The sequence below is a fragment of the Mesoplodon mirus genome, assembly GCF_964341445.2.
Source record: "Mesoplodon mirus genome assembly, chromosome: 8".
Taxonomy (NCBI): Eukaryota; Metazoa; Chordata; class Mammalia; order Artiodactyla; family Ziphiidae; genus Mesoplodon; species Mesoplodon mirus.
The window spans coordinates 30,503,994-30,529,507 of NC_138984.1; the positions used below are offsets into that span (position 1 = coordinate 30,503,994).

Sequence of the window (25,514 nt, forward strand, 5' to 3'; positions counted from 1 at the left end):
CCCCTCTTATTATTTATTTTGATACTCTAATTGTCCACATTTCGCTGTTTGCAGCCGTTCCAGTTGGTTTCGCTTTTAGATGACAGTTTTGAAGGCTTCATTTTTGCATTATGGTCTGTTCAAATATGAGGGTATATTTATATTTATTTATGTATTTATTTATTTAATTTTTAAAATCACAGTTCCTCTGAGTTCCATTAGTTTTAGAAATTCAGAAAAGAAATATGTAAAGTTTTTTGTTTTTGGTAAACCCAGTAACAGAAACTTTTTCCTTATTTTCAAAATCAACTAGTAAATATATGTGTTTACTTTCTTAGAAAGACGGAATCCATTGATGTAATGGATGCAGTTGGAAGTAACATTGTGGTCAGCACAAGAACTGGAGAGGTAATGAGGATTTTGCCAAGGATGCATGAGGACATCAATGAAGAGTGGATCTCTGATAAAACCAGGTATGTGCTATATTGTTTCCTTTAACTTTTGGACTTGATTTAAAGGAAATTTTATAATAATTTTGATTTTAAGGAGCAGTCTTTTATATTTGCAAATTAATGTATATAGACTATTGAAATCTGGACTGTTTATATAGAGAATTGGACAAAACTGACTTTAATAGTCCTAGGTATATCATTGGCTTTCATATTAACTGGCTTTCATATTGAGAAATATGTTTTTTTCCTCCCAGATAGAGAAATTGAAGTAAATTAAGATACTTAATCTATTTCAGTTTGCCTCTGTTTCATTGGAGAATAGAGGCTAAATATAAGTTAGATTTGCACAATATAATTTTGATGAAATATCTAAAGATACTCAAGTTTTATAAATGGTTTTGCTTTTTCAGCTACCAGATTTTTTGTGTATTGTAATTTTAAGATTATTCAGGTAGCTGAAAATAAATTATAATAACTCAAACATTTTAGGTGGTATTTTAGTTTTAGATGATGTTTGTAGAATATTTATTAGTTCATCTCCAAAGAAACCTGGAATAATTATTTTATCCAAGTGTTTACTATTCTATTTGACCTTTAACCAGTACTGTATTTTAAATAACATTTCTTTTAGATTTTAAACTTGAAAATTATAGTTGCCTTTTTAGCAAGCTTCCACAAATGGTATAATTTCTGTTATCTAGATTTGCCTATGATGGGCTAAAACGTCAAAGACTTACCGAGCCGATGGTCAGAAATGAAAAGGGGCTTTTAACATACACCACCTGGGAGGATGCACTCTCTCGTGTAGCTGGAATGGTAAAAAATTGACGTATAGAATACCTATATTTGTGATTTCCAAGGCACATCTTTCTAATGAAGAGGGGATATGTTTCTCTTCACTTCTTTCATCTTGCCAAGATTATCTTCCATTTAACAAACATTTATTGAGAAAAAAAGAAAACATTTATTGAGAACGGTACAACATGTCATGCTAGATGTAGGGATATAAAGACCACTAGCACATAGTTCTTAACCTCCCACAGTCTTTTAGGAAAAGATGCATAATTAAGCAATTATCATATGCTGCTTTGGGTAGTTGTGCAGAAAATGATATATGAGAGAGCACATTGGAGGGATGCCTAACCAGGTATCGTGTCACATAGGTAAGGTGACTCCTTAGGCAAAGTCTAAGCATGAATACAAGCTAGCCAGAGCAAAAACGGGGAATGGCCTTCTGGTCAGAGAAAAGCAACATACATAAAGGGCTTGAAGGAATGACAAATCCTTCAGATGAAGTTGTATTTAAATATAATTCCACAGTTTTCATCTTCCAGACCTCATTTTGAGACCCTTTGTTCCAATTTAAAAACGAACAGAAACTTCCCTGGCTGTCCAGTGGTTAAGACTCCACGCCTCCACTGCAGAGAGCACAGGTTCGATCCCTGGTCAGGTAATCAGATCCCACATGCCACACAGTGCAGCCATAAATAAATAAATACATGCATACATACATACATCTTTATTCCAGGCTGATGTTATTAACCTTGGCCCCACTTAACGCTTCTGCTTCTCACTTTCAGATTAATAATTAGCGTGAGAACGTTTTAGTTAGAAGTTTGTTCCTTTTATTGTACTTGAAAATGACATTATTGTTTCGTTTTCGGAACACTTCATTGTGATCCTTTGCTGAATGAAGGTTTCTTGGTGATAGCCTTTTCATCCATTTTTAGTTGCAGAGTTTTCAAGGCAACGATGTGGCAGCAATTGCAGGTGGCTTGGTGGATGCTGAAGCCCTAGTATCTCTCAAAGATTTACTTAATAGAGTGGACTCTGACACCCTATGCACTGAAGAGGTCTTCCCTACCACAGGAGCTGGGTGAGAAGTTTGAAGCTAGAATCTAGGCTTTCTTTTTTTTTCTTTGTGGTTACAAGTTGTATTTAAACCAACACATCTATGGCATCAATGACTTTTATGTGACAGCTTGGATACTCCAACATACCTACCAGCTTATTATCACATATAGACCAAAGTCAAACCAGGAGCTTTTAGAGAATCCAGTCATTAATAAGTATCTGAACCTTTGATGTAATTTAAGAATGCTTCATAGATTTTTTTTTTGTCTGGGAGTGCCATGGGTTTGATGACAGGAGAGTATTTCATGGATTGTCAGTATGTATTAGTTTTAAAGTAAAACTTGTATTTTATATTTCGTGTTTCTAGCACAGATCTACGTTCCAATTATCTTCTTAATACTACAATTGCCGGTGTGGAAGAGACAGATGTTGTCCTCCTGGTTGGTACAAATCCACGTTTCGAGGCACCACTATTTAATGCTAGAATTCGAAAGAGGTTAGTAATGATATTCAGGGTTTTAAAAACATTTATATGATAATTTGTTTTATATATGAAAAAATGACTATTTTAGCTGATTCCTAATAGTGTTAGTGGGAGTGAGACTCCAAAAGATAATTGGAGGGCAATTTCTAACAGCTCCATTCCCCGCTTCTCCCCCTGCTGATCTTTTTATTTTATCTTTTTAGTTTGAAATAATTCAAGATACTTGAAATGTTCTTTGTGTACCCATTTTTGTGTAATGTTCACCTGATTAGTCAATGTTCACGTTTCATATATTTTTTTATTCTCTCTCCATGTATATATTTGGTGAATATAATCATCTGAAAGTAGGTTGTAGACATGATGCTCTTTTTATCCCACACTGAATACTTCTGTGTGGATTTTCTAAGAACAAGGGATATTCTCCATTTAAGAATTTGATTCTTTCTTTAATTAAGAATTTACTATTGATAACAGTATTATTATCTTATCTATAGTTTGTGTTCAGATTTCACTGATTCTTCCATAATTTCTTTTACAATTTTTTTTTTCCTGCCCAGGATCCAGTCTGGAGTTACACATTGCAGTTAGTGTCATGACTCTTCAGTCTCCTTTTTTGACATTTTTTTTGAAGAGTACAGGCCAGTTATTTTGTAGAATGACTCTCCATCTTTTTATATCTTAGAGACTTAATAGATCGACCATATAATTGATTGTCTAAACTGGGACACTGTTTAGAGTAGAAAGGGGAGTTGTTAGTTACTCCAGGATGACAGGTTAAAACCACCACAGTCTCTGACAAACCAGAGTATATGGTCACCACATTTATAACTATTTTTGGAGGAGCTGGATCCATACTTCCTTGTCATAGAGAATAAATATGAATGATGTAGTTTGTTTTTTATGAAATTTATTTAAATGGCCTTAACGGATAATTAGGAGGTAACTGACTGCTGTGTATGTATGACAATAAAAACTACAGATCATTTATTCTAAAATTAAAGTCTTTGATTGTAGCTAGCTTAGAGTTAGCATTCTAACACAGCAAATTAATTCATTGAATTTCCTTGGTGTATATGGGCTTACCTCATTTTGTTGCACTTTGCTGTATTGTACTTGCAGATATGGTGTTTTTTGCAAATTTAAAGTTTATGGCAGCCCTCATTCAAGTAAGTCTTTTGGTGCCATTTTCCAAGAGCATTTGCTCACTTTGTGTCTCTGTGTCATATTTTGATAATTTTCACAATATTTCAAACTTTTTCATTATTATTACATTTTATCATGGTGATCAGTGATCTTTGATGTTAGCATTGTAATTGTTTTGGGACACCACAAACCATACCCATATAATATGGTGAATTTAATAAATGTTGGTGTGTTTTAATAACCTACAATGGCTTCCAAGTGTCAAAGTGAAAGAAAGAGTTGCACATCTTTTACTTTAAATCAAAAGCTAGAAATGATTAAACTTACTGAAGAAGGCATGTTGAAAGCCGAGACAGGCCAAAAGATAGACCTCTTGTGCCAGTTAGCCAAGTTGTGAATGCAAAGGAAAAGTTCTTGGGGGAAATTAAAAGTGCTACTCCAATGAGCACATGAATGATAAGAAAGCAAAATAGCCTTATTGCTGATAATGGATAAAGTTTGAGTGGTCTGGATAGAAGATCAAACCAGCCATGACATTCCCTTAAGCCAAAGCCTAATCCAGAGCAAGGCCCTAACTCTCTTCAATTCTGAAGGCTGAAAGAGGTGAGGAAGCTGCAGAAGAAGAGTTGAAGCTAGCAGAGGTTGTTTCATGAGATTTATGGAAAGAAGCTGTCTCCATAACATAAAAGTGCAAGGTGAAGCAGCAAGTGCTGATGTAGAAGCTGCAGCAAGTTATCCAGGAGATCTAGCTACGATAATTAATGAAGGTAGCTACACTAAACCACAGATTTTTCAGTGTAGACGAAACAGCCTTATATTGGAAAAAGATGCCATTGCTGGAGAAGGACTTTCATAGCTAGAGAAGAAAAGTCAGTGCTTGGCTTCAGAACTTCAAAGGACAGACTCTGTTAGGGGCTAATGCACCTGGTGACTTGAAGTTGAAGCCAGTGCTCAACTTAACCATTCCAAAAATCCTAGGGCCCTTAAGAATTTTGCTAAATCTATTCTGCCTGTACTCAGTAAATGGAACAGCAAAGCCTGGATAACAGCACATCTATGTGCAACATGGTTTACTGAATATTTTAAGCCCAGTGTTGAGACCTACTGCTCAGAAAAAAAGATTCCTTTCAAAATATTACTGCTAATTGATAATTGCACCTGATCACCCAAAAGCTCTGATGGAGATATACAATGAGATTAATGTTGTTTTGTGCCTGCTAACACAACATCCATTCTGCAGCTCATGGATCAAGGAGTAAGATTTTTGGGTCTTATTATTGAGAAATACATTCATAAGGCTGTAGCTGCCATAGCTAGTGATTCTACTGATGGAAAGTAAATTGAAAACCTGGAAAGGATTCACCATTCTAGATGCCATTAAGAACATTCTTGAGGGCTTCCCTGGTGGTGCAGTGGTTGAGAGTCCGCCTGCCGATGCAGGAGATGCGGGTTCATGTCCCGGTCCGGGAAGATCCCACATGCCGTGGAGCGGCTAGGCCCGTGAGCCATGGCTGCTGAGCCTGCGCGTCCGGAGCCTGTGCTTCGCAACGGGAGAGGCCACAACGGTGAGAGGCCCGCGTACCGCAAAAAAAAAAAAAAAAAGGACATTCTTGAGTCATGGGAGGAGGTCAAGATATCAGTGTTAAAAAGGAGTTTGGAAGAAGTTGATTCCAAACCTCCTGGATTACTTTGAGGGGCTCAGGACTTCAGCTGAGGAAGTAAGTGCAAATGTGGTGGAAATAGAGAACTAGAATTATAAGTAGAGTCTGAGGATGTGACTGCATTGCTGCAATCTCATGATAAAACTTTAATGGATGAAGAGTTGCTTATGGATGAGCAAAAACAGTTGTTTCTTGATATAGGATCTATTCCTGGTGAATTCTGTGAAGAAATTGTTGAAATGACAACAGTGGATTTAGAATATTACATAAATTTAAGTTGATAAAGCAGCAGCCAGATTTGAGAGGATTGAACTCCCAATTGTGAAAGAATTTCTACCGTGGGTAAAATGCCATCAAACAGCACTGCACGCTACAGAGAAATTGTTCATGAAAGGAAGAGATCATCGATGCGGCACACTTCATTACTGCCTTATTCTAAGAAACTGCCACAGCCAGCCCAACCTTCAGCAACCACCACCCTGATCAAAGTCAGCAGCCATCAGCATGAGGCAAGATTCTCCACTAGCAAAAAGATTTCCATTCACTCAAGGTTCATACGATGTTTAGCATGTTTTTAGCAATAAAGTATTTTTTAATTAAGGTGTGTATATTGTTTTTGTGACATAATGTTTTTGTACACTTAATAGACTGCAGTGTAGTGTAAATATAACTTTTATATGCACCAGGAAACCAAAAGATTTGTGTGACTTGCTTTATTGTGATACTCATTTTATTTTGTGGTCTGGGACCGAACCCACAATATCTCCAAGGTATGCCTGTATTTTTACAACACTTTATTTTTGAAAGGTATGCAATAATATCTGTTAAAGTTAAATGTTCTGGGGGGGCTTTAGTGCTTTTAACATTTTCTAATTTAAATAGATGTAGCACATAGCATTGAAGAGACCAGTAACTGCTAACTTAGTGATTTAGCTCTAAAAACTCTGTTGTTTTCTTTCAGTTGGCTTCACAATGACTTAAAAGTGGCCCTTATAGGCAGCCCTGTTGATCTCACTTACAGCTACGACCATCTGGGAGATTCTCCCAAAATTCTTCAAGACATTGCTTCGGGCAGCCATCCTTTCAGCCAGGTGCTCTTGAGTTATATGTATCTACTCTTGTTGATTTTTAAGTATTTTTAAAATTTATTTTTGGAATAATATGTGACTGCTGTTAAAAGCTACATATATATAGCAACATAGAAAATAATGTATAAGAAAGTAAACATTATCCCAAATCCCACTAAACAAGCATTGATGAAACATACAGTCATTTCTCTACTCATATACAGAGCAAGATGGATGGATAGGTAAACAAAAATGAAATCATACTGTACATTTTTATTTATCAGAGTTTAATTTTACTCGAAGTTATCATTAAAAAATGAAGTAAAACTGAAAGAATTAAACTTTAAACTTCAGTGAAATCTTTCTTTACAGCAAGGGTTATTATTCCTAAAGAAATTTCACCAGTTTTTGTTTGTTTTTTTTGGTCCACACCACGCGGCATGTGGGATCTTACTTCCTGGACCAGGGATCGAACCCATGCCCCTTGCAGTGGAAGTGTGGGGTCTTAACCACTGGACCACCAGGGAAGTCTCTTACCAGTTTTTTTTACATGACTTTTTCATTACTAAGTTCTTTACTTAACATTCATTTAATTGCCATCTGGAGTTTAGAGCTTTTGGGTTTGTTTTTGTTTGTTTGCGTTTTTGTTTTCAAGAGGAGATGTAAGTGCACCATTCCTTGAGTTCTTTCTTGCTTGAGAATGTTTATTTTATTCCTGAAGAGAGCTTTGGCAGGATATAAAGATCTAGGGTTATACTTTTTTTTCTCTCTCAACTTTATAGATACTGCCTTTTGTAACTGTGGAGAAGAAGCCCAGTGTCAGCCATATTCTCTTCCAACCCTGTCCTATTTTTTGTTGTTGTTGTCTAGATACTTTTTTATTGATATTTCATGCTTGATTTTTTATCTTTGAAATTTAGTAACTTCACTAGAATATGTCTTACTGATGGTGGTTCTCTACCATTTTTTTTTTTAATGGGACATGCAGCTTTCAGTCTGAAGATTCAAGATTCTCTTTATTTTAGGAGTAGTGTGTGTGTGTGTGTGAGTGTGTGATGTGTGGGATGGTGATTGTTAAAAAATGTAAAAGGTTTCTGTTTCTCACATAACAGTGGTTCTGAAGGTAAGCAGTTTGACAGATGGTGCAGTTGTCCAAGGATGTCATCAAGGCAGGAGCCTACCTTCCTGCTTTGCTATCCTCAGTGCATTTACTCACTCACGTGTGTTTGTGTGTGAGCCTCTCCTCATGGTTCCAGGATGGTTGCTTTACTGACAGCTTCAGGTGTAGGCAAGAAGAAAGTCAAGTGTGAGGGGACAAAGCAGCCAAACCCAACTTCTTTGTTTGTCGGTTTTGAATAACATCATTATTGTTACTGTGATCAAAAGTATTTTTTTTAAATGTATTGAGAAGAATCCTCCTCTTCTCTCTAGTTGGCATCCCCATGCCCCAGAAGGTGATGAGTGTTGGTCAGGAAAGTTTTCTTCTCTAATATATTTAAATGTATTTTCCATTAATTAGTTCTTTTTGTTAAGAACTCTTAACAATACAGATATTGGATCTCCTCTTCTATCCTTTCTGTCATTTTTTCTTTATTCTTTTGTTCTTTTTCAGTTTATTTTATATAATTTCATATAAACTGTCTTTCTTGTCCCGGTATTTATAGTCATGTTTAATTCTGTTTTTTATTGTTTCTGGAATGATTTTCATCTCTACTTTGTTTCTCTTCTAGTTCTTTCTTGAATTCTCTGATGAAAATCTTCCATAATACTCTCTATTATGTAACTTCTCTGAGCTCTTTTTTTAAGTGAGGAATTGTTTTTCATTTTCTTTGAGGCTATTGAAAACTGTTTCTTATTTTTTTGAGGCTACTGAAATCTCTTCACATTTCCTTGGGAAATTCCTCTTGTGAATGTCCTCCTTTTTGTAGTATCTAGGCATAATTCTCATGCTGATTCATTGATTGGGTCCAGCTATTTATTGAAGAATGACACAGAAGATGGGCAGGAGAGTGAACTGTTACAGTCTACAGCTTTACTTCTGATTTTTCCATCCTCCACTGTATGTGTAGTTTCTTTTGCACTTGGGATGCATTTCCTCTCAGTTTTTGGTATTCAAGTTACTGTGGTTTAAAGCAAAGCCCTTAACTTTAAGGTATTCTGCATTGTGACCTAGTGATCATTGCTTTCCCTACCTTCTCCTCCCTGTCTGGGGCATAGAGAGTAGATGGAATATAGTAGACATGGTACTTCAGCATGGTTTCTCCTGTTACAAAGTATCACCGGAACCTCTGCACGGACATTCCTCAATTTTTTCTGGGACCTATCCATAGTCATTCTGACCAAAGGATGTTTGGCTAGGGTTTTCATTCCCAATGCTTCCTTTCTGAAAATCTGTTTTATTTGATACTAGTTTAGCTATTTCACAGTAGCATTGGCAAGAGATTTTTGAGTAAATCTGGTTGTATGTATATCCATATGTCGACTAGCAAATTAAGACATTCACGTTAGAACTAAAACTTGGGACAGCATATTATAGATGCAAATTTGGTTAGATTTAGTTATTTCTAATGTTTGTTTATTTTATTTTTAAATTAATTTTTATTGGCGTTTAGTTGCTTTACAATGTTATGTTAGTTTCTGCTGTACAGCAAAGTGAATCAGTTATACATACACATTTATTCCCTCTTTTTTAGATTTCCTTCCCACTTCTAATGTTTTTTTAAATGAAAGTTCTTTTTTCTTAAAGGTCCTAAAGGAAGCTAAAAAACCAATGGTGGTTTTAGGCAGTTCTGCACTCCAAAGAAATGATGGGGCAGCAATTCTTGCAGCTGTTTCCAACATTGCTCAAAAGATTCGGATGAGTAGTGGTGTTACTGGTGATTGGAAAGTTATGAATATCCTTCATAGGTAAGTTGAGTAGTTGTTTTTTTGTTTTTTTGTGGGGTTTTTTGGCAGTACAGGGGCCTCTCACGGTTGTGGCCTCTCCCGTTGTGGAGCACAGGCTCCGGACGCGTAGGCTCAGCGGCCATGGCTCACGGGCCCAGCCGCTCCGCAGCATGTGGGATCTTCCCGGACCGGGGCACGAACCGTGTCCCCTGCATCAGCAGGTGGACTCTCAACCACTGCGCCACCAGCGAAGCCTGAGTAGTTGTTTTATAATCTATAATTTTGTGTATATTTTGTGTACACTGTCACATTTAGATTTACAAACAACTTAATATTTAGCGGGGCTTCCCTGGTGGCGCAGTGGTTGAGAGTCCGCCTGCTGATGCAGGGGACACGGGTTCGTGCCCCGGTCCGGGAAGATCCCACATGCCGCGGAGCGGCTGGGCCCGTGAGCCATGGCTGCTGAGCCTGCATGTCCGGAGCCTGTGCTCCGCAACGGGAGAGGCCACAACAGTGAGAGGCCCACGTACCGCAAAAAAAAAAATATTTAGCGACATTATCTCAGTAGCAGATGTGAAATAGAAACCTTTATTTTGTGTGAGAAGAAGCCAAGATAATAAAAAATATTAAAAATATCCAAATTGCAGTAAGTGCTAAGAAAATCTTAAAAGTCTGTATCATATTAATATACTGTGGTTCAAAAATTGCAGTAAGTCCTCTGGCTTTTAAGTGATAAAAATGTAAGCTGGGCTTCCCTGGCGGCGCAGTGGTTGAGAGTCTGCCTGCCAATTCAGGGGACGGGGGTTCGGGACCTGGCCAGGGAAGATCCCACATGCCGCGGAGCAGCTAAGCCTGTGCTCTGGAGCCCACGAGCCGCGGCTGCTGGGCCCACGTGCCACAACTACTGAAGCCTGCACACCTGGAGCCCGTGCTCCGCAGCGGTGGGCGGGGGGGAGAGGGGGCACTGCAGTGGGAGGCCTGTGCGCCACGGCGGGGAGTGGCCCCCGCTTGCCACGGCTGGAGGGAGCCTGCACGCAGCACCGGGGACCCGACGCAGCCAAAAATAAATAAATAAATAAATTTATTTTTTAAAAAATTGTAAGCTAACGTGAGAATTCAAATAAAGTGAGGTTTTTCTCTGACAATATCAGTAGTGCAGATTTATTTTAGAAAAGTTGGAAAGAGAAGAAAGAATACAAAAATGGAAATTATCCATAGTTCACAATCTGTAGATAATTATTGTTGCAGTTTTTGTGCACTTTGTTCTGGGTTTCTTTGTGTGTGTGTATAAATATTTTTTTAGTTACATAGTTGAAGTCATACTGTGTATGCAATTTTGTGTCCTGATTTTGATTGATTTTCATTACCAAACAAGAATTTCCTCATGATTAGAAATTCTTTATAAACATAAACATTAATGGCTATGTAATATGAATATATATAATTTTTTTAGCCTTTCCTTCATCTTAACATGTAATTCATTTTGCATTAGTGAATGAATTTCCAATTTCCCATAATCCTTTCTACCTTAAGTATTATTTTTCAAATCTTCAGATTTCTTTAAGGATTGAGGCTCAACACTTTTAAGTTGGCTAGGCAAACTTTTTTAAATTTAAAAGTGTTCAAATGCATTCTTAAACATTAATTTCAGTGTTCTATTTCCCCACTTATTGGTTTAATTTGGCATTGTAGTTCATCACGTAAACATTTTTTTAAACATTTTTTTTTTTTTTTTTTTTTTTTTTTTTTTTTTTTTTTTTTTTTTTTTGGCTGTGTTGAGTCTTTGCTGCTGTGCCCGGGCTTTCTCTAGTCGTGGCGAGTGGGGGCTACTCTTTTGTTGAGGTGCACAGGCATCTCATTGCGGTGGCTCCTCTTGTTGCAGAGCACAGGCTCTAGACGCGTGGGCTTCAGTAGTTGTGGCACGCGGGCTCAGTGGTTGTGGCTTGTGGGCTCTAGAGCACAGGCTCAGTAGTTGTGGTGCACAGGCTCAGCTGCTCTGAGGCATGTGGGATCCTCGCGGACAGGGGATTGAACCCGTGTTCCCTGCATTGGCAGGCGGACTCCTAACCACTGCGCCACCAGGGAAGTCTCAAAAACTTTATATTTTTTAAATAGTTTATTTGCACTGACGACCTCTAGATCCTTTCTAGCCACAATTTTTAGCATTTTAGAATTTTTAGAATAGAAAAGAGACTAGATATTTTCTTATTTTTAATTCACTTTTGAATCCATGTCTTTATTAATATTTTTTTGTGTTTGTTTTTACTGAATGGGTACTTAATAACTTTTTAAGAAAAATTTCTGTGTCTAACAATGTGTTTCTGATTCCTTCTCACAGATGACCACTTGGCTAGATACAAAGATCACAAGTTGTTTCCTTTAATACTCTGTATTTTTTTCACCTTTCTTTCACATTTTAGAGAGGATCTCATCTAATTAATCTGAGTTTTGTCTCTGATTATAACCTGATTTTATATATGTATGTGTTTGTGTCCACCTGCTTTTTTGGATTCCTTATTTTTTTTATTTTTTTATTTTTTATTTTTTGTGGTACGCGGGCCTCTCACTGTTGTGGCCTCTCCCGTTGCAGAGCACAGGCTCCGGACATGCAGGCTCAGTGGCCATGGCTCACGGGCCCAGCCGCTCCGCGGCATGTGGGATCCTCCCGGACCAGGGCACGAACCCGTGTCCCCTGCATCGGCAGGTGGACTCTCAACCACTGCGCCACCAGGGAAGCCCTTGCCATTCTTAAAACAGTAAAAAACGGCTGCTTCTGGTTTTGACATCTATTTCAAATGGGCAAAAAAGATGAGGGAAGATCTTTGACAGCATTGAATAGAAAAGAGACTAGGTATCATTTCAAGAATCACATTTAAATTTTTATAATGAAAACACAAGTATGCTAAAAACTCGTAATTGTTTTACAGGATTGCAAGCCAAGTAGCTGCTTTGGACCTTGGCTATAAACCTGGGGTGGAAGCAATTCGGAAGAACCCTCCCAAAGTGCTGTTTCTCCTGGGAGCAGATGGAGGTTGTATTACTCGACAGGATTTGCCAAAGGATTGTTTCATTATTTATCAAGGTTAGTAGCATCTACGGTACTAGAAACAGAAGAGAATAGTACATTGTGTATATTAGGAACTGTATGGCAATACATTTAGTGGATTGAATATTTTCCATTTAAGAATTTCCCTACACACACACCAATTTTAAAAAAATATTTGTTAATATGTATTTTTATAGATATTTAAATGTTTTAGATTTTATATTAAAAAAATAGGTTTATTAGTTACATAGTTGCTATTGCTATTAAGAATTATCACCTCATGTTTTTTAATAACAAAGAATTAGAAGAAACCTAAATGCCCCCAGTAATAGTAATTTAAATTATGAAATATTATGTAACATTAAATTCAGTTTTTCAAAGAATATTTAGTGTTATTATATAATCAAGGGGAAGCTTTTTTATATATATAAACAGTGTAGAAGTTAGAAAATCACGAGTCCTGTGTCATAAGACACTTAATGAATTATATTTAATAGCACTCCTTTGGTTTTTTGTGTTTGACTCATTTTCTTGAACTCTAACTCATTGCAAATGTAATCAAGCCTCTGGAATAAATGGAGTCGAGTATTCCTGGATATTTTATAGAGAAAAGTATTATATAACTTTTCACTTCATTTAACACAAACACCATACACTTATACTAGGCTTTTTATTGCCATGCCACATAAAAAGCATTATGTAATATTTCGTATCTTTAGTTTAATAAAGTTAAACCAAAATGCATAAACTAAAATCCTGTCCTAGTTCTATCCAGAGATAATCATTGATAATGGTTTAGATAGATGCACAGTTCATATGTACTTCTATGCATATGCAAACATGTACAATATGCAAACATGTACATTGGCTTTTCTTTCAATTAACTAAAGTTTCTTTTTTCTTCCAACACTTCTGTTAAACTCTTAATGAGGGATAGTCTTTCAGCATACTATTTTCTGTAATCTTCTGTTTATGCTCTTAATCATACTCCTGTATGTCATACTCCTGACACTTTCTTGTTGTTTTTTTTTTTTTTTTTTTTTTTTTTTTTTTGCGGTACGCGGGCCTGTCACTGATGTGGCCTCTCCCGTTGCGGAGCACAGGCTCCGGATGCGCAGGCTCAGCGGCCATGGCTCACGGGCCCAGCCGCTCCGCGGCATGTGGGATCTTCCCGGACTGGGGCACGAACCCGTGTCCCCTGCATCGGCAGGCGGACTCTCAACCACTGCGCCACCAGGGACGCCCCCTCCTGACACTTTTTGTTCATCCACCATTTCAGTTTACTTTACCAAATTTCACTAACATACATCTGAGCGTTTCCACTTTGTAATGATCAAGAGAAATGATACACCTAGTTACCCATAATATGTGTGTTTATGTTGTTATACGTATTTGTGTATTTGCAAAAATTAATCTGGGAAGACACATACCAAATGCTTTCACAATAGTTTTCTTTGGAAAGGGAGTTTAACTGTGGGCAAAGCAGGCTTTAATTTTTATTCCAAATACTTCAATACTATATTGTTTTAATTTTTAAAACACTTATAATTATAAAAATGTAATTTTAAAAGGTTATATACTGTGTTCATGTATAATACCTAATCAGTTTTGTGCTAAAATGTGGTTTGCCATTTTCCATCTTTTCACAGGACATCATGGTGATGTTGGAGCTCCTATAGCAGATGTTATTCTCCCCGGCGCTGCTTACACAGAGAAGTCTGCTACTTATGTCAATACTGAGGGCCGAGCTCAGCAGACTAAAGTAGCAGTGACACCTCCTGGCTTGGCAAGAGAAGACTGGAAAATTATAAGAGCCCTTTCTGAGGTATTTGTCCTTAGTGATGCTGCTAATGGAATGTTTGACATGTTAGCTTGTCAGAATGATTTTCGAAGTCAAGGAAGATGCACTTCTGAAATGCAGAGATGACTTGAATAATCTCTGTAGGAAAAACGTGTTCAGAAAACGGGGATTTGGGGAATTCCCTGGCGGTCCAGTGGTTAGGACGCCACACTTTCACTGCCAAGGGCGTGGGTTTGATCCCTGGTGGGGGAACTACGATCCCACAGGCCACGTGGTGTGGCTGAAAAAAAAAAAAACATGGGGATTTGAAAGAGGTGTTTTTACTTTTGACTTGTCTTTTTAACTCTTTGACTATAAAAAGAAGCATCATGAGATTTAAAATAATAATATACAGTTGTCTATCAACTCTATATATGAGCAATAGCAGGTTAGCCAAAGCATTCAAATTTAGCAAAGCATTTCTTTATTTCATAATCAGTGTATTTTCTAAAAACAAATTACTAGTGTATTGACAGCTGTTTATGAATTAGAAGAATTATTTACAGTAGTATTCCCCACTTAACCACCTGCTTAATATACATACAAATGGACACCAATATGTTTTTCATAGTAGTACTGCATTATTTTACCATAGTTGCAATGATGTATGATTTGAAATATTTAAGTATTAATGCTTTATGTCAATTTTTGGAACCTGTTATGTTATAGATTGCAGGTATGACTCTTCCATATGATACTCTGGATCAAGTAAGGAACAGATTGGAAGAAGTCTCTCCTAATCTTGTTCGATATGATGATGTCGAAGGAGCTAATTATTTCCAGCAAGCAAATGAGCTTTCCAAGGTAAAGACACGCCTATACGCAGTTTTCATAATAATGTATCCTCTGGTGTAACAGTACTAATTTTAAATACTATCATTATTGATCTCTTACTCTTTTTTTGCAGCTAGTGAACCAACAGCTTCTTGCTGATCCACTTGTTCCACCTCAGCTGACAATAAAAGACTTCTACATGACAGGTACGCAGTTGTCAGCATGACTGCCAAACATGAAAGGTAGAAAGGAGTAAAATCACCTAATTTAGCATTATGATTCCAACGTGCTAGTGGTAGTATTTGATGTTTTTAATCTCATAAGATTTTTCAAATATCAGAACTAATGTAACTTTATATTTTCTGATTTTACTCTAGTTTTTCTTTCTGAAATGTAAGTAGAGTTTGAAAATCCAAGAATTAACAGATTTTAAATATAAAATTTTACTACTGTATGAAGAATTACTGTGTAGCAATTTAGGGAGAATTTTCTGAGTGACAAACATCTGTGAAGGTTTTTCTGAGAATTACAGTAGAAAAATCAAAACACTAAAATGTGAAACATGCTAAATGGTGCTTCTGATGTAAATTGTTAAGAATGTGCTTAAGGAATGCAGACTAACAAACTTGTTTACTACAGGTTTTACACTTGATATAACATCTAGGTTATGAGATAGTTGATAGACCATTTAAAATAATTTTCTGTCTAAAAGCAGATAGGAGTATTTTTTCAAGTTCTTGGTGCAGTTTGTATCTAAGATTATTATTTTTTTTTTAAATTTATTTTTATTTATTTATTTTTGACTGTATTGGGTCTCTGTTGCTGCATGCAGGCTTCCTCTAGTTGTGGCGAGCGGGGGCTACTCTTCTTTGAGATGTGTGGGCTTCTCATTGCGGTGGCTTCTCTTGTTGCAAAGCATGGACTCTAGGCGCACAGGCTTCAGCAGCTGTGTCACTCAGGCTCAGTATTTGCAGCCCGTGGGCTCTAGAGCACAGGCTCAGTAGTTGTGGCACATGGGCTTAGTTGTTCGCGGCATGTGGGATCTTCCCGGACCAGGGCTCGAACCCGTGTCCCCTGCATTGGCAGGCGGATTCTTAACCACTGCGCCACCAGGGAAGCCCTCAGGTTATTTTTAATAGGGTTTTTTCGGTTGTATTATAAAAGTTATGTTCATTGTAGAATACATACCTAAGCCCACAAGAGCAAGGAAAAATCACTATGATCCCACTACCCAGAAATAACTATGTTTAACATTTTGGCCAGTCATCCAGGGATATATACATATATTAATTTATTTAAACTAAAAATGAGATTACTTATTTACTCTGGGAGAGAGGGTTTGGACAGCTTTATTGAAATATTCACATACATAAAATTCACCCATAAAGTGAATTCATGGATTTTAGTACACTGTTCTGTAACCTTTTTTCAATCATGGTATATTGCACATTGTTTTACTATCTTTAATACTTTTCTATAATATTTTTAATGGTTGCATACTGGCCCTTTGTACGGCTGTATATAATTATTTAATCATTCCTAGGAGTACTTATTAAAAGCATTTAGCTGTTAAGGGGCTTATCTTCTGAACTTATTGATTTTACAATGTTTATGTATAGTTACATAGACTCTTCCAGTCTTTTTTGTTGTTGTTGTTCCTGAATATGTGCAACAGGAAAGTTTTACTGTGTGCTTCTTTTGAAGTTGTATTATCAAAACGCACATTTTCTTGATATCTTTCAGATTCAATTAGCAGAGCCTCACAGACAATGGCTAAATGCGTCAAAGCTGTCACAGAGGGTGCCCATGCAGTAGAGGAACCATCCATATGCTGAAACATCTACTAGCACTCAGTTAGTTAAAGGACAGTTATGTTGGCATGATCTCTTAGAGGTGTATCTCTCTAAAAAATAATCTAAATGATGTAATATTTAAGGTTCTACCATGCTTTATTTGAAAACGATATTGCAATTATCAAAGAACTTTGAGGTTTCCAAACATTTATGTATTGTGTGTAAACGTTAAATAGTTTAATAAACGTGTATAGATGCCCTTTCATGTAAAAGCACTGATAATCTTTGTGACATGAAAAAGAAAATCCTTAAAATAAGAATTTTTGTTTATCTTCATTGATCACTTATGTTTGTAAAATGGATGAAATAATAGCTTCCATTAGGACCTATTTTTTACTAGTGCTAAAGAAAAGATTTAAGTATTCTGTGAACCTGGGTAAATAGAAAATATATATAATATAATCATACATCAGATGTATATCTTGGACAGTGCTAATAATAATCATAATAATGAAGGCTAATGATTATTCAGGATTTCTACATACTAAGCACTCTGGTTTTACATACAGTATCTTGTTTTGTCCTTTTACATCCCTGTCAGACAGTATTATCTCATTTTACAGGTGAAGAAACTAAAGCCCAGGGATAGTGGGTAGCTTGCCCAAGGCCACAGCAAAAGAGTCATAGAATCAAGCCTGGTTCTCTGACTTCAAAGCCCATTGTTCTTAACTGCTGCACATAATTTCCTCCCATTAGTACAGATTCCATAGGTTGTTACATCTAAGAATCAGTATTGAGAAGCTTAATGGATAACACATTTTTCTGTTTTCTCTTGAATCTGTTTATATAATGTCATGGTGATTTATGGGATATTTTTCTTTGTATAATAGATTGCACACATATACACCCTTGGAATGAGGGAGGTTTCAAGAGATATAATTTAGGTCCTCATTGATGTTCCACATTTATTATATTAACACCATCTGTAGTATTAAGTCAACTAAATTATTCCAGTAATAAAAGACAAAACTAACAGCTCTCATAATTTTCAATTGTCAAAAAGTTAAAAATTTGCAATTAATCTAGGAGATAATCTAATGCTATATTAATATGTTTTCAAAATCTATGTTCAGAATCCTTTGTTTTGTAATCCTTATTCCTTTTTGCTTTCATCAAAGACTTAGCCCAACTATAGGTTGCGATTTTACTGATATAACAGAGGATAAAAATTTTAGACTATATTATGTCACCAGTACCTTATCTTCAAAAATTGTACAAAATTTGTCACCTGTAACAGTTTTTTCAGAATTATTTTATTCACTTCAGTCATGAAGTTGTATACTTTGCTTAAAGTACTTTGCTTAAAATTCTCAGTTGCCTGAAATTGTATAAATTGTATAAACTCTTGCTGAAAGTCTTTGAATTTAATACAAACTTCTTATTTTTCTCTACCTTCTTTATCCCTTAGCACTGTTGCTGACCTCAGGGGGGCAAACACTTTCAGTTTTGTGTTTTGCACAGTACTCTTCAATGAATGAGTGTAGACTTCATAGGATTCTTGGTGAGGGAATATTGCATTCAAATGGAGAAAAGGTGATGTATAACTAAGATGGTCCAGAATCCTAAGGCAGCATGTGTTGAACTTGGAATTCTGTAAAGAATACCTTGTTTGGGCTAAGTGGTACTCAATAAAATTTGTTGGCTTTTACATAAAGTAAACATGAAAGTCTGTCCCATGGGCACCTATTAGTCACTTAATGCTAAATATTAAGGTTATTGTGACCATAAACATTGAAGATGGTTGCAAGACTTTCTGAAGAAGAGATCCAGATAGAAGAAAAATACATATAGATGAGAAGAATAACAGCTGATGTAATTTTGATTCTAAGCAACGATGGAGTCAACAATGAGAAATCTACAAAGGATCAAGGCCAAGTCCTTTTAGATGAAGACAGCAATCTGGAAAGACCCTGGAATAATAAATAATACCATTTAGAAAAGATATTCTAATACGTGCCATTAAAGCTTTAAGTACATTGTGTCTAATTTTCACAAAACCCTGCTAACAATCGGTATTAAGACCCAAGAAGTATCAAATAACTTGCCCATTGTTACCCAGTTAAAGACTAAAGGCAAGAATGTTTAATTAGAGATATTTTTTACTGTCCCATTTTGCCTCAGAAAACCTTGTGGACCACTATAAGAATTGAATAGATATACAGGAAAATTTTTAAAGCCTAAACTTCATACAGAATGCCCCCCAGATTTATTGTGAATTGTATTATGAATACATCAATAATAAGTATTATACCTTATTAACAATACTCAGTATACAATAATTTATTATTGTTTGGTGCTGAGTTGTTTAAACACTGTTTCTTGCCAGGTCAGGCAGATCTTGTTCAACTTTGGAAATATTACTTGGAAAAATTTAACTATTTCTTCATCTGTAAAATGAGGATAAATGTTCTAATAATTGTACCTACCTCCAACCTTATAGGGTTGTTATGAGGAGCAAGTCAGAAAGCCTCTAAAACTTGCTTGGCCTATTTCCTGACACATAGTGAATGCTCAATGTGCTTAGGGACTGAGAACCATCATTATAGGAAAATGTGTGTTCAGAACTTTGTGGGATGTTTCAGGAGGTTGCAACTAACCACGGGAGCCCTTGAAGTCCCCCTTCTAAGTGAATTGAGTAAAAAACTCAATTCCATTGATTGTGAGGGAAAGTCATGCCTAATACAACCTCTAGCTTCTGTTTTCCTAAAGAAATGTATTTCTTTCCTAAGACTCGAGAATTAAATGACTTGTCCAAGGTCAACCCAAGTAACAGAATACTGCTACTACAAACTGTCCACCAGGATTGTGAAGATTAATTTCTTATGCAGAGCTCTGCATATTTTAATGGAATTTTTACTAGTCACAGTAAGATTTACTGGGTCTGTTGGATTCTAACCCTTAAAAGAGACTACTTCTGAAAGCAAAAACAAAAAGCAGTGCAAACAGAAGAGGGAAAACTATATGCTGGTGATAGGATACTGAAGGAGGGTAAGAGCTATTGATGTGCATAAAAGGGGACAGGTGAATTCTTTTGCCAACATGAACCTTTGGCTAATATAAACTGTCAGCTTTATTGTTGCCGAAACAAATTACCCCGCCACAATTCAAGCTCCCACGGGGAGAGGAACTAAAGCAGCTTAGCAACAAAAGCAGTGGTAAGAGGTGGTTTTTGTTTTTTTTTTTAATGTTAACAATGTCATTCATGACCACTGTTAAAATGTCACTAGCAAAATGATTACAAACCCCGTTACCAAAGGCCCAGTGTGGCTGGTGAATAGTTCAAGCAGAAATAAATGACACGCATGAGTATGACAATTTTTTAGACATTTTGTAAGGTTAATCTTACCTTAGCATAGCTAGACCTTAGGTTTGTGATTGACCCAACTTTTGGAAACAAGTACACGTGAAAAAAATGAACCTTGATAAAGACATTTCGGAACCAAAAAAGTAGTGTGTATACATATATGGCCACCTTTTATAAAAAGATAAAACTGTAATCCCCAAATAATTTTCTAATAACCAGTATTTTAAAATATCTTAACGGTTGCATAGTATGTTGCTTATTTCATTTCGCCCAAGAGACAAGAACGTTAATGAGAAATTTGATTAGACCTCAGATCTAGATTGTAAGAGAACAAAGATCTCAGAGCCAAATACCCTTTTGCTTAAAGTGTTTTATGGTTTTTATTACTGAAAAATTTTAAAGATTAAAGACTTACCTATGACTGATATTCGAACTATGATCGATATTCAAAATCATTGACATCTTAATATTTTTTAAATAACTTACACTGAAAAGCATATGTTGATATTGAAAAATAGGGTTAAATGTACAGTCTAGAACTAGTAATTAGTTTACGATATTTAATTTGAATTGGTATATAAAGAGATCATAAGATGAATAACAATTTCCTTCTTATTTCTTTTCGACCATGCTGCACAGCATGCAGGATCTCAGTTCCCCGACCAGGGATGGAACCCATGCCCCCTACAGTGGAAGCGTGGAGTCTTAACCACTGGACCACCAGGGAAGTCCCTAATTTCCTTCTTAGATGCATATAATTTCGGATCTGAAAAGGACCGTAGAAAAAAATCTAGTATCACACGTACATTTGGTAATTATGGAAATGGAGGCCAAGGAGAATAAGGAGTAAATGAGGGACAGATCCTGTGATTTGAACCAGCCCTTCCGACTCCTGGTTCAGTGACATCTCAAAGCCTGAAACTCAGCTCCAACATTTATTAAAGATTTGCAGAGTATCTGCTGTGTGTGAATACAATATTAAGTATTAGGACTACAAAGAGAAATAGATATAGGAAAAGTATCTCAGCAGATGCAAAAAAAAATTGTTTACCTCTAGGTAGTTCAACTAGTCTGAGGCATAGCATAAAGAAAAGGACTGTACGCCTCTTATCATTTGAGCATTTGAAGGCTTTTACAATAAGAATATATTGCTTCTATAATTTTTAAAAACATTGTTTAAATGAAAAACAGCAAAACAAAACATTTAAGTTGATGAAAACTAAAAATAGCAGGATGCGAAATTGTATGCATACTACACGTGGTTGGCAGCCTCTAACATGGCCCCAATGATCCCTGCCTCCTGGGATTCACACCCTTTTGTCATCTTCGCTCCTTGCGTGTGGGCTGGACTTCCTGATTCACTGCTAGTGAATAGGGATGTCTCTGCTGAGATGAAGTTTTAAACAGTCTGTGGTTTCTGTCTTGGGCTCTCTGATTCTCTCCCTCTCAGATCACTGCCTGCCATGTTGTGAGGATACTTAGGCAGCCTATGGAGAGGCCTCATGTGGTAAGAGGCCTTCCAGTAACCGTATCAGTGAGCTGAATTCTGGCTGCCAATTGAGTGGAGGTGACTGTAGCCCCAGCCAACAGCCTAATTGCAACCACATACATTTCTGGATTCCTAACACAGAAATTGTGAGCTAATATTTGTTGTTTTTAACCATGAAATTTTGGGTTATTTTGTTATGCAGTAATAGATAATACACTATGATTACAACCAGGCAAAGGCATATACCAGGGGACCCACATCCAATGACTGACTCACATGGGATTATAAAGGCCTGGCCATCTAGACCCAATGGAGGACGCTTCTCAAAGGCTGTTTAGCTCTCAAGTGTTCTGTGGGGCTGGCTGAGGCTGTCATTGGACCTGCATTGCAGCTCAACTTTTCCCTCCGCCCACTCCTGCCTTCTTACCCTCCCTTACAGGTGTTGACCCCCGTGGAACTCCTTCATAAATATTTTGCACATTGAATTCTGCTCAGAGTGTGCTACCTGGGGAATCCAAACTGTGACAGCCATCTAGAATATCTATGGATCCTATGTAGCTGCTCAAATTATCACTATGTCTCAGCCAACAAGAAGAGTGAGGGAGAAGAAGTGGAGGACAAGCACTGATGTTTTATTGACATGACTTGGAAATTGCATCACTTCCATTCACATACCATAGGCAAGACTTATAGCCACACTCACCTGCATGAGAGGATGCTGGGAAATGAAGCCTCCAGCTGGAAAGCCATCTACTCAACTAAAACAGAAATTCTAAGAGGTGTTCTAGTTTGATCTTTTGCTATGTAACAAACCACCCCAAAACTTAGTGGTGTAAAACAACAGCCATTTTATTATGCTCATGAGATTCCGTGGATCCAAAATATAGAAAGGGCACAGGGAGATGACGTCACAGCTGGATGACTAGAGTATTTGGGGATGACTCAAATAGCTGGGGACTGGAGCAGCTGTGGCTGGAGGACCTTCAATCCCCAGATGGCATTTTTGCTTACCTGTTTGGCCCCTGGGTGGGAATGGTGGAAGGACAGGTTCAAATGGGATTGTCTTACAGAGCATCTACCTGTGGCCTATTCAGCATGACAGTCTCAGGACAGTTGTACTCACAGGGTGGTTCAGGGCTCCAAGAGCAAGAGCGTTCCTAGAGACCAAGGAGGAAGCTGCAAGGCTTTTTATGACAACCTCAGAAGTTACATAGTATCACTTCACTGTACTTTATTGGTCAAGCCAGTCTCAGAGCCCACCTAGATTCAAGGGGAGGAAGCATACATCCCACCTCTTGATGGGAGGGGGTCAAATAATTAACCACAAAGGGAGAATAGATATTGGGGGACAATTAGTTCCTGCCATCAGCCCTGTGATACATACTGCAGTAATGAAGAGGGAGATACACAGGAAAAAATGACTATAATAAACTATAAAGTGAAGTTTCTATAATATACCAATTAATCTATAGCTATTTTCTCATTACTTACCACAACTCGACTGCTTTTGTATTCAGTATAGAGTTGGTAAGCCCCCTCTCATATATAGGATAGAGTTAAGGCCCTTCTCTTTGGCTCTAATTCTTTAAGCTTTTAAATATAACTCAAGAACCTTGGCACCTATAACTGAAATGCTTTTGGGGGGATTAAGGCTATTTAGAGGAGGAAATGAGCCTTTGTTAGGTTGCCTACAGATTGTCCGGCCTGGGTTAATACAGATTGGGTAAGTACTAGGCCAAATGGAGTAATGTTCCTCAAGTAATATATTTAGTATCACAGTTTGAGTACAGTAGTGGAACACAAAGTGTATTTTTTCAGTATCTTCTATTCCATTTCCACTTCACAGGATTTACTATATTCTTCAGCAGGGTAAGCAACCCCCCTGCCAGACAATGTACTATATGTTATTAATGTAAATTATTTTCTGAATTTAAAAAAGGTGGCAAGTCATGGGCAAACTAGGACAGGAACTGAGTCTGTTGAGGTCTTTAAACTCTTCCAAGACTTGGGGATTTTCCTTATGTGCCTAGGGTTAGGTGACCTTGTCCCATTGTTCTAGAACAGAAGCATCTACTTTGCTGCTGGAAAGCCCTGGGATAATGTTGGAAAGCTACAAGGAGCAGTAAAGCATGACTAAATTTCATTAATCTCAATTTCCCCTACCAAGAAAAATAAAGGCCAAAATTTGTTTTGCCTGTTTCTGCTTTTTTTCTTTTAAGACTGAAAGTAACCTGGTCTTTATCTGAGATGTGTTGTTATGTGGATAAAGTTAAATCATAATAGAGCCTTCAGATAGCTTCTCAAACCCCAAACTACAATTCCCATAAAGTGGAAATTTATGGTTTGCTTAGTAGCAGGAACTAAACAGCTGCAGCCCGTCATGGGATGGAGCTTGTTTTGTATCTGCAAACCCAGAGGGAATGAGGGGTGAGGGGCAGCAGCATTCCCTTGGGAACCTGGGGTTGTTCCTCAGTAACTTGTGTATGTCTTTACTCTGTGACCGGTGCCCTCCCCTTGTTCACCCTTCACTTTCTAGTCAAATGCATGTGTCCATCTCTCTTAGAACCTTTTGTTCCATAAGAGGTGGGATTTGCTCCTCACTCCTTTCACTCTATATCTCTAGTGGTTTGTCTCTAATGTTCTTACCTAATACTTTTCCTCTCATGTCATTCCCAGTCATATATGAGGCTCATTTTCTACAGGTTCACATTTGTCATTGTCATCTCCTGTAATCTGTACCTTTCCTTCATTGTGACTCAGCATACAAAATATATTGCCCTTTGGTTTAAACCAGAACGATTCTCATCCAAAACTGGAATGTTAGGATAAATATTTTGTAAGGGAGTGGTTTCAGGAAAGTGTGGTACCCTGTATAAATCTATTGATTGCCAGAAAAGAGATACCTAATCTTTTTAAATAACTTGTTTGATTCTTTGAGAGTCTACATCTTATTCCACTAAGATCTTTTTGATTGGAATTGGTTCTTCCATTTCATGTTTTGTGAGTTAATTCATTAAGTCCCTGTGCAAGAAAAGCAGTTTTCAGAAGGAAAACAAAAACCACCCTAAAAGGGGGCAGAGACATTTCTGCTAGGCAAACTACCAAAGGGATTATTAGGAGCTTCTATGCTCCTAATACACCAACCTGCTATTATCTTTAATAGCTTTACAACTAAGGCTACTAGACAAGGACTGTGCCTGCTCAGTTTTCAAATTTGAACATTGTGGTGTTAACTCGAATTATAATGCCTAATCCTCAAGCTTGAGTGGAGCAAGTCAACTGCTCACCCCTGGGAATAAGTTAATTTTTTCCAGGCACCAAGGTACTGATTAGGGCGCTGGGCAAGGAATTTTCCTAAATCGGCCCTGTAGCCCAGGAAGTCATTCCTTTTCCCTGGCAAGCACCTCCCTCCCAGAGAGCAGGGTTGACTCACTTCTGACTTAGCGTGCTTACCACACAATAAACAGTTGAGAAATTATTGTCTCTGCTAGAGTTCTTGTTGCAGTAGAACATATGTATGCATTTAATGGCCAAAAAGACCACCACATCTGTTTCCTATGGGGCCCATAATTCTTTCCCTGGTCCCTTTTCTCCCCTGAACCCACGCACCAAACTAATACATCAAAAGTGTTAGCTGGTCATTTGCAGCAACATGGATGGACCTAGAGATTATCATACTAAG

General features: G+C 37.3%; 1 protein-coding gene across 1 annotated transcript in view; it reads left to right on the forward strand.

Annotated features, from left to right (window-relative positions):
- Window positions 1–17,251, forward strand: part of NDUFS1 (NADH:ubiquinone oxidoreductase core subunit S1) — a 28,093-nt gene extending 10,842 nt beyond the window's left edge. The window contains exons 9-19 of the mRNA XM_082629934.1: window positions 318–452; window positions 1,133–1,247; window positions 2,162–2,307; window positions 2,653–2,781; window positions 6,535–6,664; window positions 9,387–9,547; window positions 12,454–12,608; window positions 14,222–14,397; window positions 15,082–15,216; window positions 15,320–15,392; window positions 16,930–17,251. Of these exons, the coding sequence (XP_082486060.1) occupies window positions 318–452; window positions 1,133–1,247; window positions 2,162–2,307; window positions 2,653–2,781; window positions 6,535–6,664; window positions 9,387–9,547; window positions 12,454–12,608; window positions 14,222–14,397; window positions 15,082–15,216; window positions 15,320–15,392; window positions 16,930–17,021 (1,447 nt within the window). The 3' untranslated portion in view covers window positions 17,022–17,251. The remainder of the gene's footprint in view (window positions 1–317; window positions 453–1,132; window positions 1,248–2,161; window positions 2,308–2,652; window positions 2,782–6,534; window positions 6,665–9,386; window positions 9,548–12,453; window positions 12,609–14,221; window positions 14,398–15,081; window positions 15,217–15,319; window positions 15,393–16,929) is intronic.
- The last annotated feature ends 8,263 nt before the right edge of the window (window positions 17,252–25,514 follow it).